At 42.9% G+C, this 17500-nt stretch overlaps 1 protein-coding gene across 3 annotated transcripts in view; it reads left to right on the top strand.

The window, feature by feature from the left end:
* Positions 1 to 17500, top strand: part of NAA25 (N-alpha-acetyltransferase 25, NatB auxiliary subunit) — a 74797-nt gene that overhangs the window by 51502 nt on the left and 5795 nt on the right. For all 3 annotated transcript variants that reach the window (XM_056536584.1, XM_056536576.1, XM_056536590.1), the window contains exons 13-23: positions 442 to 528; positions 1343 to 1523; positions 1712 to 1811; positions 2257 to 2408; positions 4931 to 5056; positions 5386 to 5629; positions 5744 to 5867; positions 10106 to 10171; positions 10250 to 10347; positions 14752 to 14859; positions 15618 to 15764. In XM_056536584.1, coding sequence (XP_056392559.1) covers positions 442 to 528; positions 1343 to 1523; positions 1712 to 1811; positions 2257 to 2408; positions 4931 to 5056; positions 5386 to 5629; positions 5744 to 5867; positions 10106 to 10171; positions 10250 to 10347; positions 14752 to 14859; positions 15618 to 15764 — 1433 coding nt within the window. The remainder of the gene's footprint in view (positions 1 to 441; positions 529 to 1342; positions 1524 to 1711; positions 1812 to 2256; positions 2409 to 4930; positions 5057 to 5385; positions 5630 to 5743; positions 5868 to 10105; positions 10172 to 10249; positions 10348 to 14751; positions 14860 to 15617; positions 15765 to 17500) is intronic.

The following is a 17500-nucleotide window of genomic DNA, read 5'->3' as shown; positions in this document are numbered from 1 at the left end:
GGCGGAGCCTTGACGTCACAACGCTCTGGCCCTGTGATCGACAGTAATCAGACCCGGAGCGAACGTGCTCCGGGGACTGATTTTAACTGGGTGCGGCATGCATGATCACGGGGGTCCCCAGCAGCGGGTCCAACGCGATCAGGCATCTTATCCCCTATCCTTTGGATAGGGGATAAGATGTCTAAGTGCCGGAGTACCCCTTTAAGTGCTACGAGACACTGTACAATTCAGTTTAAAAGATACCTTTTTATACGTTATTCTAAGCTTGTAGTTTAGCAAAGTATATTTTCATTACTCAGAATCTTACATATGTGAAACCTTTTACAGTCTTTATACAGTACAGTTGTTTTATATAATTTATAGGTGGGTTATGCTGTATTCACCTTTTATCCAGTCCTCTTTATATGGATTTCCCTAACTGCTTTACTACTTTATCCACAGGAAAATCATGCCTGAAGACAGAGCTGCAATTTTCTGACTACTACTGTTTAATAGGAGCACATATGCTGCTGGATCTGTGGAGTGATGGTAAGTGTACCATTTCTATCTATGCAGGCTATATGAAACGTATTATGCAATGTCTTTATTTCACGAAGAGTATTACAGCAAAAAGTATGGCCACTTCTGTTAGTAATAATGAGGTGCTGTAACCTCGTGATTCAGTGTAATTGTTGCTAAGAGAGGACACAAGAGAGAGTGCATGTCCTGTTATAATTTTATTAAAGATCATGCAAAGGCTAGGTAAGACCTATTAGAATCACTTAAAAACATTCACTACTCATGGCTACAGCAAAATAAGCTGAAAACCAATCTTCACACTCTATTCTCAAATTATGGTATTGGCAGTATCTCTAAGGTGAATAGCACACTAGGTAGGTCCAACAAATAAGAAAAAAATTATATATTATTACTTCAGAGAGGCTCATCTAGGTGACAGACCACCTCTGTGCAGCAGGGATAGAGCAAAAATGGCAATTAGGGCAGTTGGTTGTATAATCCTTTTGTGTATTAGCTCGAATGGATGGGACCCCAAATGGACTCTCACTTTGTAGAAACCTTGAGTTCATGCGTATGTCAGGATGTAAACTGGAGATGAGTGAAGTTACAGTAAATTCGATTTGTCACAAACTTCTCGGCTCGGCGTTTGCTGACTTTATCCTGCATAAATGAGTTCAGCTTTCAGGTGCTCCAGTGGGCTGGAGACTCTTTCCTAGGACTGTATCCACCTTTTCCAGCCCACCGGAGCACCTGAAAGCTGAACTCATTTATGCAGGATAAAGTCAGCAACTGCCGAGCTGTGAGATTAGTGACAAAATCACTTTATTTTTTTTGCAATGTATAGGTGAGGAGTGGGCTGTATGGCAGGGTCTTGCCCTTTTGGAAGAAGGTTTAAGTAACAGTCCTTCGAATGCCCAATTTAAACTGCTGCTGCTTCGCATATACTGTACACTGGGTGCATTTGAGCCAGCCATGGAACTGTACAGCAGCCTTGATGCTAAACACATACAGCATGACACAATTGGGTAAGTTTGTCCAATGTGGCATTTCTTTCTCTAAATATATGTTTTGCTGATTGCATACAACATCATTTGTAATGCTTTATCATATTGGAAATGTGTTTGTATAATCTGCTACCTAACTTTGTCTGTGATGCTAATGGTATGGTAAGCTCCTCAGTGATGGAATGATAACTAATGTTCTTGCTTTACAGCTATTTGCTGACCCGATTTGCAGCCCCCTTGGGTCACTACACTGCTGCATCACAATCTTGCAATGCCGCTCTTCGATTTTTCCATTCTAACCAGAAAGATGTAAGTATGATTTGTGTTTTTCTTCACTATCTGTTCCGTATCTCTTGGGCTAGACCCTGCAGTGCCTCTTTTCTGCGTTACATTTCTCACTTTCCTTTGCTCTAAGTTCAGTTTTGTGATTGGCTACAAATCACAGACTCAACTGTTCAGACAATAACCCAGTCAGTTCGTAGTTGAACAGTGATTTGGTTCTAAAGAATGACACTTTTTTTCAGGTTAAACTGCTAGAGCACATAATAGAAAGTGGATACATTTGTTGCTGGCTTTAGTAATATATTCACCCAAGAAACTAAGCATCACTAAGCTAAAAAAAATCATGACTTTACCAGTCACAGTAATCTACTTGGGTATTATGAGTAAGATGCTATTGATACATTTTGTCAGTCTCTCATGTCTAAAATATTATTTTTTACTTTTTTTTTTTTTTTTTTTTTTTTTATCTCAGACCTCAGAATATATTATACAAGCCTACAAATATGGAGCCTTTGAAAAAATCCCAGAATTCATTGCATTTAGAAACCGGCTAAACAATTCACTTCATTTTGCACAAGTTCGCACGGAACGAATGTTACTGGACCTCTTACTTGATGCTAATATGTAAGGATTTTATTCAGAGTAATTTGTTTCATACGCTTACAAGGTATTATGACCTAAACAACAACAAGCACGTGGTCTCAAATGGCTGGAGGTGCTCAACCCCAAATGCAGTTGTGCATATATACTGGGGGAGCAGATCCTGCCCTTGTGATCTGATGCTAAGGGTGTTCCCCAGCATAAAAATGCATACAATGGAGGATGCCTGCAACAGACTACAAGTGCCACAATGGAATCCTACACCAGATAGACGGTGTGGATGTGTAACAATTAGAATAATACAATACAGAAATATGGGTGCACTACTGTGGTAGATGTATACAATGACATTGGCTATCCCTCAAAACTGATATTAAAAGTGAGACATTCACAAGTATATCCTTAGATGAAGGACATACCAGAGCCCGCACACAAACGCCAAGGTTTTATGACCACTAGCTAAAAGATCAAAGGACTGAAATAATGTTCTATCTCTGGAAACCCCTTTAAAGGGTTATTCCGGGGAGCTAAACCCATAGCCCATCCTTTCCCTCTCACCAACCTATGTATTTGTCTAAATATCATTCACTAGCTATATAGAGCAGTTTCGCTCTTTCAGCTGTCACTTCCAGGCAGGAAATGAGAGAAAAATGTAATTCTCAAATCCACCTTGTCTTGGTGTAAACCCTCACTGAGACTAGCCCCCACCCTTCAGGACAACACCACCTGATTTCTGTTTGGTCCAGATCCCTGGCTGTAGAGCCACATCTCTCCTCCCTGTGTGAGGAGCTTGTGAGCTGTGAGAAAAGCAGTGAAGATTCTCAGTCACAAGTGAGCACATAGCTTCTGTTTTTCTGCTGAAAATCTAATCACTGACTTCTGCTATTCAGAGCACAGCATGATATATTTCTGGGGGAAGGACAGAAAAGACAAATACAGTGTGTGAGCTGCAGTGTAAGCCTGCACACAGAGCTGAAAGCAGTTGGCTGGCAGCCATTACACAGAGCTGCACTGACTTCTGGGAGTTGTAGTCTGTGCTGCAAACAAGGAAAACGTATTTAGGAGACATCAGGGGCATAAGGAGGTGCCAAAACCACACGAATAACTACATGGGACACAGAACAGGTATTGTGGTGGCTTTGGGGCATTTTTATTTTTATTAAATTCCCTGGAGTACCCCTTTAAGGGTAGAGTCACACGTGGTGTATTTGCTGCTGCATATTTTTCTACCTGTTGGAAGTCATTGGGTAACGAAGTCAGCTGCAGAAAATATGCAGCAAAATAAGGCACTTGCGGCCTTACCCTTAAAGGGGTACTCCAGTGAAAAACTTTTTTTTTTTTTTTTAAATCAACTGGTGCCAGAAAGTTAAAGAAATTCAAAAAGAAAAAAATTTCCTCTGTAGCATACAGCTGCTAAAAAGTACTGAAGTACTGATTTTTTAATAGAAGTCATTTACAAATCTGTTTAACTTTCTGACATCAGTTGATTTAAAAAAAAAAAGTTTTCCACCGGAGTACCCCTTTATAAGGGTCATCTGTCAGCTCTATAATCTTGTCCAGAGCTGCTGACCGGGAGAAACTAAATTTATACCTTACTCTTAGCTGATGACTGTCTGCAAAGTTTTATAAAGTAATGTTTTTCTTATTGACTAAAAAAATTAAATAAAAAATCGTAGAGGCTGTAGTAAGCTGCAGCATGCACACCTCCACCCTCCCTGCTCTTTATGATTGATGTACAGGGTTTGGCTTCCAGCACTGTGTATGCTGCAGCTCAGCCCGGCCTCTACGACTTTTTATGAAATATTTTATTTTAAATCATTTTATTACTTTGCAAGCAGCTGTCTGCAGCTTTAGGGTCTATTCACACGTACAGTATCCTGCACAGATTTGATGCGCAGGATTTGAAGCTGTGTTCAGTTATTTAGTTTCATTGATATCTGCAGCAGAAAATCCTGCGCATCAAATCTGTGCAAAATACTGTACATGTGAATAGACCGTTAAAGGGGTACTCTGCCCCTAGCATCTTATCCCCCTATCCAAAGGATAAGGGGATAAGATGTCAGATTGCCGGGGTCCCTGGGATCTCCGCTGCAGCACCCTGCTATAATTACTGCACAGAGCAAACTCGCTCTGTGCCTAATGACTGGCAATACAGGGGCCGAAGCATTGTGACATCATGGCCCCGCCCCCTCTTGATGTCACAGCCCTCCCCCTTAATCCAAGTCTATGGGAGGGGGCTTAATGGCCGCCACAACCCCTCCCATAGACTTGTATTAAGGGGGCGGGCCGTGACAGGGCACTGCAGCGGAGATCCCGGGGGTCCCTAGCGTTGGGATCCCCAGCGGCGGGACCCCCGCGATCTGACACCTTATCCCCTATCCTAAGATGCTAGGAGTGAAGTACCCCTTTAAGCATAATAGAGAGCTGACAGATTCTATTTAACGGTCATTTGCAGTAAAGGAAATTTTGGTTCTAGGTTTAGTGTTTTTGTGTCTTTTTGTATCTGTGAATCAACTGCTTTGTTACTGACATTGTCATTCTTTCAGCTCCACTAGCCTAGAAGAAAATATAAAGTCCATGTGTCTCAACCCAGAAGAGGATGACATTCCATGGAAAGAACTTCGAGATAACAGGGACCTGACTGTTCTTTTTAACTGGGGTTCTAAGGACAGGTAACTATATCTGTAAATGGTGAATTGTGAAGGATATTTCACATACAGATTGTGCAAGCATATAAGTTTTTATTTTAAACCTATAAAGCTTGATGGTGGCACATATACTTCAGGGACCTGAGTTATGATTCATATGCGACATATTCATTGCAGACATTTCTGCATCATTCTAATATGAATAGGACTTGCAGAAATCTATGCTAAAGTTTCAAAAGAACCGAATTCGCATGTATAGAATGGATTGGTGGAATTTTGTGTAAATAACCCTTATATAAACAGTCGTTTTTGACAGTTTGTGTACTACTTAGTGTCCACCTTTGCTTCTTTAGAGACATGTCAGACGAATATAGGCAGCTGTCACTAGAGGAAGAGAGGATTTGGCTGCTCATCCGATCACTGACCTTAAGGTTGGTTAGTGGATTGACTACTCTCAATCATACAAATGAACCGAAGAATTCGGCAAAGGCCACAGAGAATGGAGTCTCATCCAAGATTGACACCGTCCGAGCTTTATTACGACAGTATGAAGAGACCTTAAATTCGGCAAATCAATTTAATGAGAAGATGGTTAAGGTACAGTTTAGAATAATCTGACATCAAAGGAAAGGCTTTTCCTTTGTCACTTTGAAGCTGTTAAAGATATATATATAACTTATGAGAGTTTCCATTTTATTTATTACTATACAGTATCCATTTCTTGGACCTCCATCATCTCGGCTTGCAGGGTTTTTGGGGAGTGGCTGCTGTCGGTGTCAAAGAGATGCTTTCCTTCTGGTGAATGATATTTATGAGTTGGATACATCTGGAATAGGTAAGAATTCTTTGTTTTTTTTTATTTATTTATTTTTATACCTGCAGTGCAGTGAAAAAATAAATTCCTTTGGATAGGGGATACCGTATTTTTCGCCATATAAGACGCTCCGGCATATAAGACACACCCAATTTTAAAGCATAAAAATCTAGACAAAAAAGATTCTGAACCAAATACAATGTAAAATATAGGACAATGATCTTCAACCTGCGGACCTTCAGATGTTACAAAACTACAACTCCCAGCATGCCCGGACAGCCCACAGTTTTGGGAAAGAAAAATCTTATACGGTGAAAAATACGGTAAGTTATAGATCGAGACCGCCCGCGATCTCCTGAATGAGGCCCCGCCAGTCTGCCGAAAATAGCCTTTCCGACCACAGAAAGGCGGGGGGTGGGTGTTGGCTGCCCGGGGAGTCCCAGCGGTCGGACACCCCTCAATCTTTAACTTGCCCTTATCCTTTGGATAGGGAATAACTTATCTTTAACTACAGAATTCCTTTAAGGTGACTATACACATGTTTAAAGTGGCCATACAGTTTTTTGCCCAAATTGGCGAATAAAGTTGTTCAGACTAGCCATACTTTATTTAATGGGAGCTGTTAACAAAAAAAACTTTTCATATAATGTAGATAATGTAATATACATTGGTTAAAAAAAATGCGTATATTTTTGGGTAAAAAAAACGCTGTCTTGTCCTTGCAGCTATTGTGTGTGTCTCGGCTGGGACAAAGTAAGTGTGGGCAGGACAAGTAGGGCTCTATGAAGGCTCCTGGCTTGTCAACCCTCCTGCTGTGTGAGCCAGGAGGGTGTCATAGAGCCTCAGTGCACAAAGCCCTGATTGTCCCGCCATCACTTCCTGAATTTTGTCCCAGCTGAGAGACACATACAGTCAAAAGCTGCAGGACAAGACACCTTTTTTTTTCACCCAAAAAAAAAAAAAAAAAAATATATATATATATATATATATATATATATATATATATATATATATATATATATATATATATATATATATATATATATATAAAATTGTAACCAATGTATATTACAATATTCATATATCTAAATTATATAAAAAGTTTTTACAAATGACAGTGCCCATCTAAGGAGCAAATCTCACATCTTTAGCGTAGGGAGATGCAGGCCAAGGCAACTGTATCATGCTAAGCAAATATTCCTACACAGGCTCCTTTCTAATGAACTGTACCTCCCCAAGCTGATGCTCGCATGGCCTATAACCTGAAAATTTGGCCTATAACCTGAAAACTTTTTCATATAATTTGTATAAGCAGAACATGTGATTGTTTGCTAACATCATACACTCCTTTATTAGGCCTGCACGATGTATATGGCAACTGCAATCAAATTGCGATAATTGCAGATTACGATATGTCTATATTGGCCTTGGGAAAATTATGCAATTATTACTGCAGCCACGGGTTCACCGGCTCCAGCGGCGGCTGGTCCGACAGCTCTGGTGGTGCGGGTCCGACGGCTCTCGTGACGCTTGCGGTGGCAGCTCACCCCGGCTTCATGTGTCCGTCTCAGCTGATTTTGTATGTACTGCAGCTCCGGCATCAGCGGATTGTCGGCGTGTGCAGAACGTTGCATCTTCCAGCAGTGCCTAGTGCTGGGAGGAAGTGATTTAAAGTTACTTCCTCCAAGCGCTCTATGATGTTGTCATGGCAGCCGCATGGGAGGGAGCAACAGAACAGTCACGGTCCATGGCATAAAATAGAGGAGGATTTAAATAAATGTTTCCCCATTTCATGGCTATAGGAGGGTGATGGCTATAGGAGAAGGTCTATAGGAGAGGAATGGGTTATGTAAAATCATGGGAATGGATATAGGAGGGGAATGGGATATATGAAATGAGGAGAATGGCTATATGATTTTTATATATCTAGTCCCCTCATTTCATATATCCCATTTTCACTCATATAGCCCATTCCCCTCATGTTTTATAGCCCATTATCCTCCTTTAGCCATTCTCCTTATGTAATGTAGCCATTCCCCTCCTATAGCCTATTCCACTTCTATAGCCCATTCTCAATTCATATAACCATTTCCCCATGAAAACCGCTGTCACGAGCAGACACACTCCGATCTGCAGCAGGGAGCTTGCTCTGCTGTAACTCTGTCCGTGCCGGCAGCGATCTGCTGCGTCAAATGCGCTGCGGATGCACTCCCGTGTGACTACACCCTAAATCATCCTAGTTGTTCATGTTTCTTCCAGCTTTAGGTTTGATCACTCTTAAAGTCACATGATGATCTTTTGTAGTAACCGACCTGCGCCTATCTAGTGTCCACTAGTTTCTGTTTGCTTTGTAATGCGTATTGCCTCCTTCCGATTCCTCTCTGAGCCACTTAAGGTTAATAATCCACTGGCGTCGGGTGTATTCTGGCATTACTCACATACTTTCATTCTTTTTCAAGTTACTCATGTCTCAAAGATCAAGTGATTTTGTTTGTGTGATAACATTTATTTATTTTTTCAGAAAATGACATTATTAAACTATGCTGACAATACAAATAGCTAGTCTTAAATATGGCTGACCCTGTAATGAAACAGGTGCAGGATAACAAAGTAAAGTTCTGATTCTCAGTTTTATTAGATAAGATTTTAGCATATATGCTTAGAGCACATTGTTGCGGTCTGAGTATCAAACTTCATCTTTTAGACATTTTCATCACTCGGAATTTATTGTACAAAATACCAGACAAATGCTTTTGAAATCGTACAGATCAGCTCTCCATTTGTGCACCCTCTATGGCCGTGTTTCCCAACCAGGGTAGCTCCAGCTGTGGCAAAACTACAACTCCCAGCATGCCCAGACAGCCAAAGGTTGTCCGGGCATGCTGGGAGTTGTAGTTTTGCCACAGCTGGAGGCACCCTGGTTGGGAAACACTGTTCTATGATATCAATGTGCACTAACTAATAGGTCATATGAAGAGAGGATGTCCAGATGGTTCAGCCCCTTTTCTTACCTGCAGCCACCACTGGTGGGATCCTACTTCATTCTGACTTATATACAGCTCTCATTGTTCTCAGTCCAACTTCAATTACCGTATATACTCGAGTATAAGCCGAGTTTTTCAGCACGATTTTTCGTGCTGAAAACGCCCCCCTCGGCTTATACTCAAGTGAACTCTCCGCCTGTCAGTCCCTTCTTCAGTGGTCTTCAACCTGCGGACCTCCAGATGTTGCAAAACTCCAACTCCCAGCATGCCCGGCCATCGGCTGTCCGGGCATGCTGGGAGTTGTAGTTTTGAAACATCTGGAGGTCCGCAGGTTGAAGACCGCTGCAGCCTTTGTCATCATCCAAACCCCCCCCCCCCCCCCCCCCCCCCCTCTTTAATTTTCTACTCTCCTCCCATTGGCGGGGCGTTAGGGTGAGCTGGTCCGGGCCATCTATGCTGCAGGGACCATCCGGTGGGGAGGGTTAGTCGTTCCGGGCTGTCCATCTTCACGGGGGGGCCCTCTTCTCCGCGCTTCGGCCCTGGAATAGTGACGTTGCCTTGACGACGATGCACAGGGAAGTTCGTCCCTGTGCATCGTCGTCAAGGCAACGTCACTAGTCCGGGGCCGGAGAAGAGGGCCCCCCCCGGTGAAGATGGACAGCCCGAAACGACTAACCCTCCCCACCGGACGGTCCCTGCAGCATAGGTGGCCCAGACCAGCTCACCCTTCCTTCCCACCGAGGGGAGGTGAGTAGAAAATTAAAGGGGGGGTCTGGATGATGACGAAGGCCGCAGTGGTCTTCAACCTGCGGACCTCCAGATGTTTCAAAACTCCAACTCCCAGCATGCCTGGATGGCCGTTGGCTGTCCGAGCATGCTGGGAGTTGTTGTTTTGCAACATCTGGAGGTCCGCAGGTTGAAGACCACTGGATTGACAGGCGGTGATGATGAAGGGGGGGGGGGGAGAGAGATGATGACAGGTGGTGATGATGACATGGGGGGGTTGATGTATTTCCCACCCTAGGCTTATAGTCGAGTCAATAACTTTTCCTGGGTTTTTGGGGTGAAATTAGGGGCCTCTGCTTATATTCGGGTCGACTTATGTTCGAGTATTTACGCTACCTTCATAGATAAGCCTTTGGTGGCTGTAGGCAGGCAGTATTGTATTACCGAAGACTTGCTGTCATAGGAAGCACATGGAAACACTTCAATACTCTGGCAGCCTCTATGTTTTGTATGATCCACTAAAACCTTTTTATTTTTTTCTATTTACAGATGATAGTTGTCAGGTCCAAGAAAAAATTGGTAACAGATTAAAATCTTCTGTAGGCCATTTACAAGGTATTTACTAGTGCATTCAGTGTTCTTGTTGTGAATTGAATGTTAAGAATATTTACATTTTTTATTTTATTTTTTTAGAACTTTTTCACCAATCTAAAGGAGACCTACTTGGCATCCAAGAGGGTTACTGTAAGGTCTCACCCCATGTTATAGAGAACCTGGTCTTCTTTGTTGAGGTTAGTCTATTCATTTTTGTTTTTTTGCTTTTACTCCCTTTATAAGAAGAGAACACGGTCTTTGACATGGGTCAACACAGTATTTGGATTGTATCTTCTCAGAAAAAAAGCACAAACATTTATTTACTGCGTACTGACTGTAGATTTTATCTGTATCTGTAGATTTTATACAATCGCATGGTCTGCGATTAAGTCTGCATGCCCATTTTAAAACCGCTGTGTGATGCAGCGGAGCTGTGATCGCGCCGTTGCTATAAATGGCAGCTGAGCTCTCCCGAGAGAAAGCAGGGACAGTGTATTGCTGTATACACAGGGCTCAATGAGTTGCTGGTTTCAAGACCCGATAATCAATCGCAGTACAAGGTAGTAATCTCTCTTAAACTGCAGCTCCCAGGACATAGGGTGTACTGGTACACTCGTGTCCTGGTACCTGTCGTGAACTTGATGAATTTTTATTATTTATTTATTTTAATCCTCCAGCTTACTCCCTCCATCTTAATAAACCACTCCCACCTTTATTTTTATTATTTTTTAGTTTTCTACCTTGCTATTATGCAGTATCTTCTGCTGACTGACTGAGCTGCACAGACTTGGGAATGGGCGTTCCCCAGCAGATGTGACATTATCTGAAGCCATACAGGGGAGAACTTTCTCCCTCACTCTGCTACATAATACAGCCGATAGCAGTTCAGTGTGGGATAAGCTGTGATTGGCTGAAATGGCACACAACTCTCTCAGCCAACTTTACAGTGTGTCATCACTGCCCAGTGTGTCAGACTTTTGTCTCTCCCAGACTGATACAGGAGACTATCTGCAAGCAGTACCAGAAGGAGGACCCTGGTGGCCAAACTTTTAGGGGTTTATTTAACACAGTGTTAAATAAAGCTAATCTATGAAATTTTTTTTTTTTTTCTTTCTTTTTTTTTTTTTTTATATATATATTTTTTTACTAATGACAATACCATCTATGGACCAAGGGCGTACTTGTGCACCCTGAATTCTTAAATAGCTTGGAACTGAGCGCAGGAGCTGTGCTTGCTTCAGAGCAGTGAGTCTGGGCTACTATCAAACAGTGGCGATCCCGAATTATGTAGCTTTGCCTAGTCAGGCTATATCAGTGGAACGCCGATCACACTGTGTAATGCTATGCAAAAGGAATAGCATTATATATTGAATGCAGTCTAATGATTGCATATAAAAGTCTCCTATGGGCACTTAAAAAGTGTAAAATAAAGCCTCTAAAATTATATAAACCCCTTCCCCCGAATAAAAAAATCAAATCACCCTTATTTTTCCATTTTACAAAAAATTGTAAAAAATTCACAACTTTGACATCGGCACGTGCGTTTGTCCAAACTATTAAAATATAACTTTAATATGGTCCTGCACGATAAATAGTGTAAAACAATACCAAACATCAAAAATTACTGATTTTTTAATCGCATCATATGTCAGAATTTTTTTTAATAAAAAGTGATCAAAAATTCCCAATAAGGCTTGGTTCACACAGCCGTTTACATCCGTCCTGCTTTTCTCCCGTGACTGCCTCCTTAACGGACCATACTACTAACAGCTGCAAACTGAGGCAAATGGATGACATTCTGTGGCATCCTTTGGCATCAGTTTTTCATCTGTCAGTATAAAAAGTCAGCAACCTGCAGACTCCCACAGCCAGGACTACTACTACTCCCATCATGGAACAGACTTGTTTTCATGATGGGAGTAGTAGTTCCTGACTGCAGGAGTCTGCAAGCTACTGGGGAGGCGACATTAGTGTTTGTACTACTACCCCCATCATGGAACAGTCTGTTCCATGATGGGGGTTGTAGTAAAGGGGCTGAGGGATTGATCGCACTGGGTCTTACTTTTGAGATCCAATGTGATCAGAAGTTATTAAGTAGGGGAGCAGGCGGCATGCTCCGCAACCCTGCGATGTATCGTGTTTTTTTTACTTTTATTTTTAAATCCCCCCCCCCCCCCCCCCCCGGGAGCCCTGAATGGCCAGTACTGAGGAGCCATTCAAGGCCCCCAGCTGGGTTTTTAAAATAAACAATGTGAGTGGCAGCAGGGGCCATATCTATATTAAATTCGCTGTGGGGGCAAAATATATAGCGCTGCAGGGGAGGGGCAGACATATAGCCTATATATCTAGCCCCCCCCCCCCAGTGCATTTATAATATTACCCCTGCCAGCGCATTTATAAATATATACCCCCTGCAGCGTATGTATAATGTGCTTTTGTCATAATATGCCACCACAGCGCTATATGTGAAAAGCATTCTATCAGCAGTGCATCGGGCCGGCTGGCTGCTGATACAATACTTTTCATACATAGCGCTGCAGTGGCATATGTAGATAGAAGCGCTTGGGGGTGGGGCAGACATATAGCGTTATCTGCCCCCCCCCCCCCCCCCCACAGCGCTTGTATATACATATGCCACCGCAGCGCTATGTATGAAAAGTATTGTATCAGGACGGCCGGCTGCTGATCCGATGCGCTGCTGCTTGATATACTTTTCACATATAGTGCTGCAGTGGCATATTATGACAAAAGCGCTGCGAGGGCACATTATACTTGCGCTGCGGGGGTATATATATTTTATAAATGCGCTGGTGAGGGTCATATCTTTATTAATGCGCTGCGTGGGGCATATTATAAATGCGCTAGGGGGGTAGATATATAGGCTATATGTCTTTCCCCCCCCCCCCCTGCAGCGTTATATATCTTGCCCCCCACAGCGCTTTTAATATAGATATGGCCCCCGCTGCCACTCACAATGTTAATTTTAAAAACCCCTCTGGGAGCCCTGCATGGCTCCTCGGTACCGACCATTCAGGGCTCCCAGCGGCGGATTTTGTACCCAGTGGGTCCCGGTTGCTATGAGCAGCCAGGACCCCACGGTTAATGCTAGACATCGCCGATCAGGCTGATTCCATGCATTAACCCTTTAGACGCTGCGGTCAAAGTTGATTGCAACGTCTATAAGCGGGGGCTAACGTGCTGGTTAGCTATGCGGAGCTAATCAGGACATTCGCAGCGAAATTGCAGGTCCTGGTCAGCTGAGTGAACGGCCGGAGGGCCCTTTCCTGCCTCCGCGCCGTCCAGAGGAATCAACCCCTTCCCTAATAAGTTTGAGTTTGGGTATCCTTGTAACCATATGGACCTACATAATAAAGATAAGGTGTCATTTTTACCGAAAAGTGCACTGCGTAGAAACAGAAGCCTTAAAGGGCTACTCGGGGGGTTAATATTTCTTACTATGTTGCATCTTCTGTGTAAGGCTGGAGGTACACTCCCCCTCCCTCATCTCCCCTCCCTGAGCTTGGAGGACGCAGGTCTCCACGGAGAGAGAGTACTCGCCCCCTCCCTCATCTCCCCTCCCTGAGCTCGGGATGAGCTTGGAAGGACGCAGGTCTGCACGGGGAGAAAGAAGCCAGAGCAGTGCTCCTAATCTCCCCTGCCTGAACTCTGTCTGTGTTTACTGAACAGGATGACAAAGTGCACGGGCTGGGGATGTATAGACTGCAGAGAATACATCTCGGACTGGGGATGATATCTATGTGTGAAGGGGAGAATCCTGAATGACACATGCTGGGAGTTGTAGTCCCTGTTATGTGTGTATATGCTAGTGTTTACAAACCAGTGTGCCTCCAGCTGTTGCAAAACTACAACTCCCATCATGCTCTGACAGCCTTTGGGCATGCTGGGAGTTGTAGTTTTGCAACAGCTGGAGGCACAATGGTTGTAAAAAGACAACAAAGAACGGAAATAGAGTAGCCTAATCAACAAGAATAGAAATGAAACAAAACAAATCGGTGGTCAAGGTTTTTTTCCGTTTTTGACTTACTTTGAGTACCCCTTTAAGGCTAAAATGGGCTTAGTCATTAAGGAGTTAATCACATTGACCTACAGAAAGGATAACATATCATTTTTACAATAAATTGCACTGGGTAAAAAGCCAACCTCCCAAAAGTAACAAAATTGAAGTTTTCTTATCTTTCATTTTACCATAAAATATACCGCAAAACCAAAAAATGATTTGTGGGCAGAAATGTAGGTCAGTGTTGTGGCGCACAACATGTTTGCATGTAGAAAATCCGCTACTTAACATGTATTTGTGTACTTGTAGTGGTCGGAATGTTTTATCTAGTGTGTCTGCCCCCATGGATTCTAATTTTCGCTTATAAGATTTAAACATAATAGTCTGACTTTTTAGGCTTCCCTTAGAGACATCTTTGAAGAAATGTGTAGTATTTCCTATTTTATCTTGTAACCCATGAATATAGCAGCTTCTGCATTAGGCTAATTGAAGACAGGTGACTGGGTCCGCATTGGCTTTGACCTTCTTGATCTACACGGGGCCATTTCACATACAGGTCTTGTTTTTCTTTTTCTATTATTAGGCTATTTCTGTTGTTCTCTGGGTATCAGGATATTTTGTTGGGGTCCTTAGGCCATTCAAATCAAATCTTCAAAAAAAGAAAAAGAAGAAAAAGGACAGCTGTACCACGGTAAGTGTGCAGGACTTTCTTGTGACCTTGATGGATATAATTGTGTAAGTTTACAATAATAGCCTCCTGTCTTACATGAAATCGTATAGGATTTACCTTCTTTCCTATAGGAGAACATAAAAAAAATGAAGGCTTTTTATTTTGGAGCGGTTATCAATCCTTTTATTGTGTAGATAGGAAAATGGATACATTTTACCTTTTTAGAGTCCACTTAAATGGAACCTAGACAGCCCACTTTAACCCCTTAAAGGGGTACTCCGCTCCTCAGCGTTTGGAACAAACTGTTCCGAACTCTGGAGTCGGCACTGGGAGATCGTGGCTTCATAGCCCTGCCCCCTTTTGATGTCACACCCACCCCCTCAATGCAAGTCTATGGGAGGGGGCGTGACAGCCGTCACGCCCCCTCCCATAGACTTGCATTGAGGGGGCGGGCGTGACTAGCTCCAGCGTTTGGAACAGTGTGTTCCAAGCGCTGAGCAGCGGAGTACCCCTTTAATGAAGACCATCTATAAGATGTGCAGCGTGGTTATGAAGTGCACACAGTGTGCCAATGATGCCAGACTGACCATTTGCTGCCAAGAGGCCGGGCGGCACTGTAATTCTTCATATGGTGACTTATATTTCAACACTGCCCTGAATTCCAATTCATCAGATTTTAGAACACCCTAGTAAGCACATTAGTCTTAGATGATCTTTACTATTTCATGACCAAATTAGTTTACCTTCTGAAACCCTGTTTGTAATTCTTGTCTTCACAGCCTCCAGTCTTCACCAGCTTCCAGGACTATGTTACCGAGCTGCAAACTTTGCTAATAAATGTGACAGACTACATAAGGGAGTTGGAGACCACTTTGCTAGCACTAAAAGTTGAAGATCTCTCCCTAAATAATGTTAATTTTACAGAGGTGAGTTGTACATTTTCATTGTGCTATTCACTTTTTAACCAGGAGAGAAAATAAAAACTTGTCATCACATGATGAATACCGGTAATAAATTGTACTTCTCAACACGTTAGTGAAACATAAAAAGACCCCTCGCCTAAATGTGACAGTCAGTGGGAATGTATGACATCTGACACTGTTAAGAAGAGATGACAATAACTGGCTGTGATCATTTTTGCTATGGTCCCAGGCAGCTGGCCCCACCAGACTAAAACTTTTCATGCTGTTCCCCAGCTTCAAAAACACTACTTAAAGGGGGTACTCCGGTGGAAAACTCTGTATCTCTTAAATGGTAATAACTTTAGAACGCTTTTTCTGAGCAGAGCGATTCTGAGATTGTTTTTTCGTGACATATTGTACTTTATATAACTGGTGCATTTTTGTTGACACGTGCAGCATTTTTTGTGAAAAACTTAAAAATATTGTGAAAAACTCTACTCTTAAGCTCTACTTTTTATTGGTATCATTTTTGTGCTACATGCTACCTTTTTAATCTTTTTTTATTCCGCTATTTGTATGAAAATTGGCGTATTTTGCGCTTTTTTGGATGTTTTTTTTTTTTACGGCATTCACCATGTGGGATAATTTACATTATAGTTTTATAGTACACGTCATTACGGACGTGGCAATACCGATTTATGTATAGGATTTGTGTTTTTGATCTTTTTTGGTGATAATACAGGGCTTTTATTGGGAAAGGGGCTTTTTTACACTTCATACTTTTATTGAAGAACTTATTTTATTTTTTACATTTTTTACAGGTTATACTATGCTGCAATACATTTGTACTGCAGCACAGTATGACCTGATGAGCTGCAGACACTACAGCCTGTGCGATCCAGCCTCTGGCTGGATCTCACAGGCTTCCGTAGCAGACAGGAGGTCATGATCTGACCTCCTGCAACCATAGCAACCAACGGCAAACTGTGATCGTATCGCGGCACCGCCGTTGGTGAACGGGGGGACAGCGCTCCCCCTGTCAACACCATAGATGCCGTGATCAAGATTGATCATGGCATCTAGGGGGTTAATGCTGCAGGGACCAGCGCGGCTGCGGCGGGACTCCGGCTGTGATTAACAGCCGGGTCCCGTCACCGACCTCCTGCGCTGCCCGCGGCAGTGCCAGAGATCGCAAGGACGTATGCATACGTCCAAATGCGCGAACGTGTCGGATGCTTGGACGTATGCAAGGGGTTAAATTTGCAATTTGCTATTGCACTCCTTATGGTAAATAAAACATATTTCTAATATACTTTGTTTAAAAAAAAAAATAATGAAGTTTTCTACGTTTTATTTGTGCTTAAAAAAAGCTCAAGAGCACATTTTCCCCCATCTTATACACAGACTTAGGACCAAGGTCCAAACATAGGAAGTGCAGCCTGGAGTGCTGAGGGGGTGTGTCCAGCCTCATCCAATCATAGCTCCTCTCACTTAACTGCCATATGCTGTTGGTTGGACACACCCACTCAGCACTCCAGGCTGCACTTCCTGTGTTTGGGCTTCGGTCCTAAGTCTGTGTATAAGACCGTATACTACGGTTTTAGGTCCGGTCACAAAACTGGAAACGGGTCAAAAATGAGCCGACCGGAGTCACCGTTTGACTCCGGTCGGCTCATTAAAGTGAATGGAGTTCAGGGCTGGTCCGGCTGGGGTACAGGAAAGCCCGGTTTGCCCCTCCCCCAGCCGGATCCGGCACCCAT

The sequence above is a fragment of the Hyla sarda genome, chromosome 1 (genome assembly GCF_029499605.1).
Source record: "Hyla sarda isolate aHylSar1 chromosome 1, aHylSar1.hap1, whole genome shotgun sequence".
Lineage (NCBI taxonomy): Eukaryota > Metazoa > Chordata > Amphibia > Anura > Hylidae > Hyla > Hyla sarda.
The sequence above is the reverse complement of the archived record's forward strand: the minus strand, read 5'-3'. Positions and strand labels throughout refer to the sequence as shown.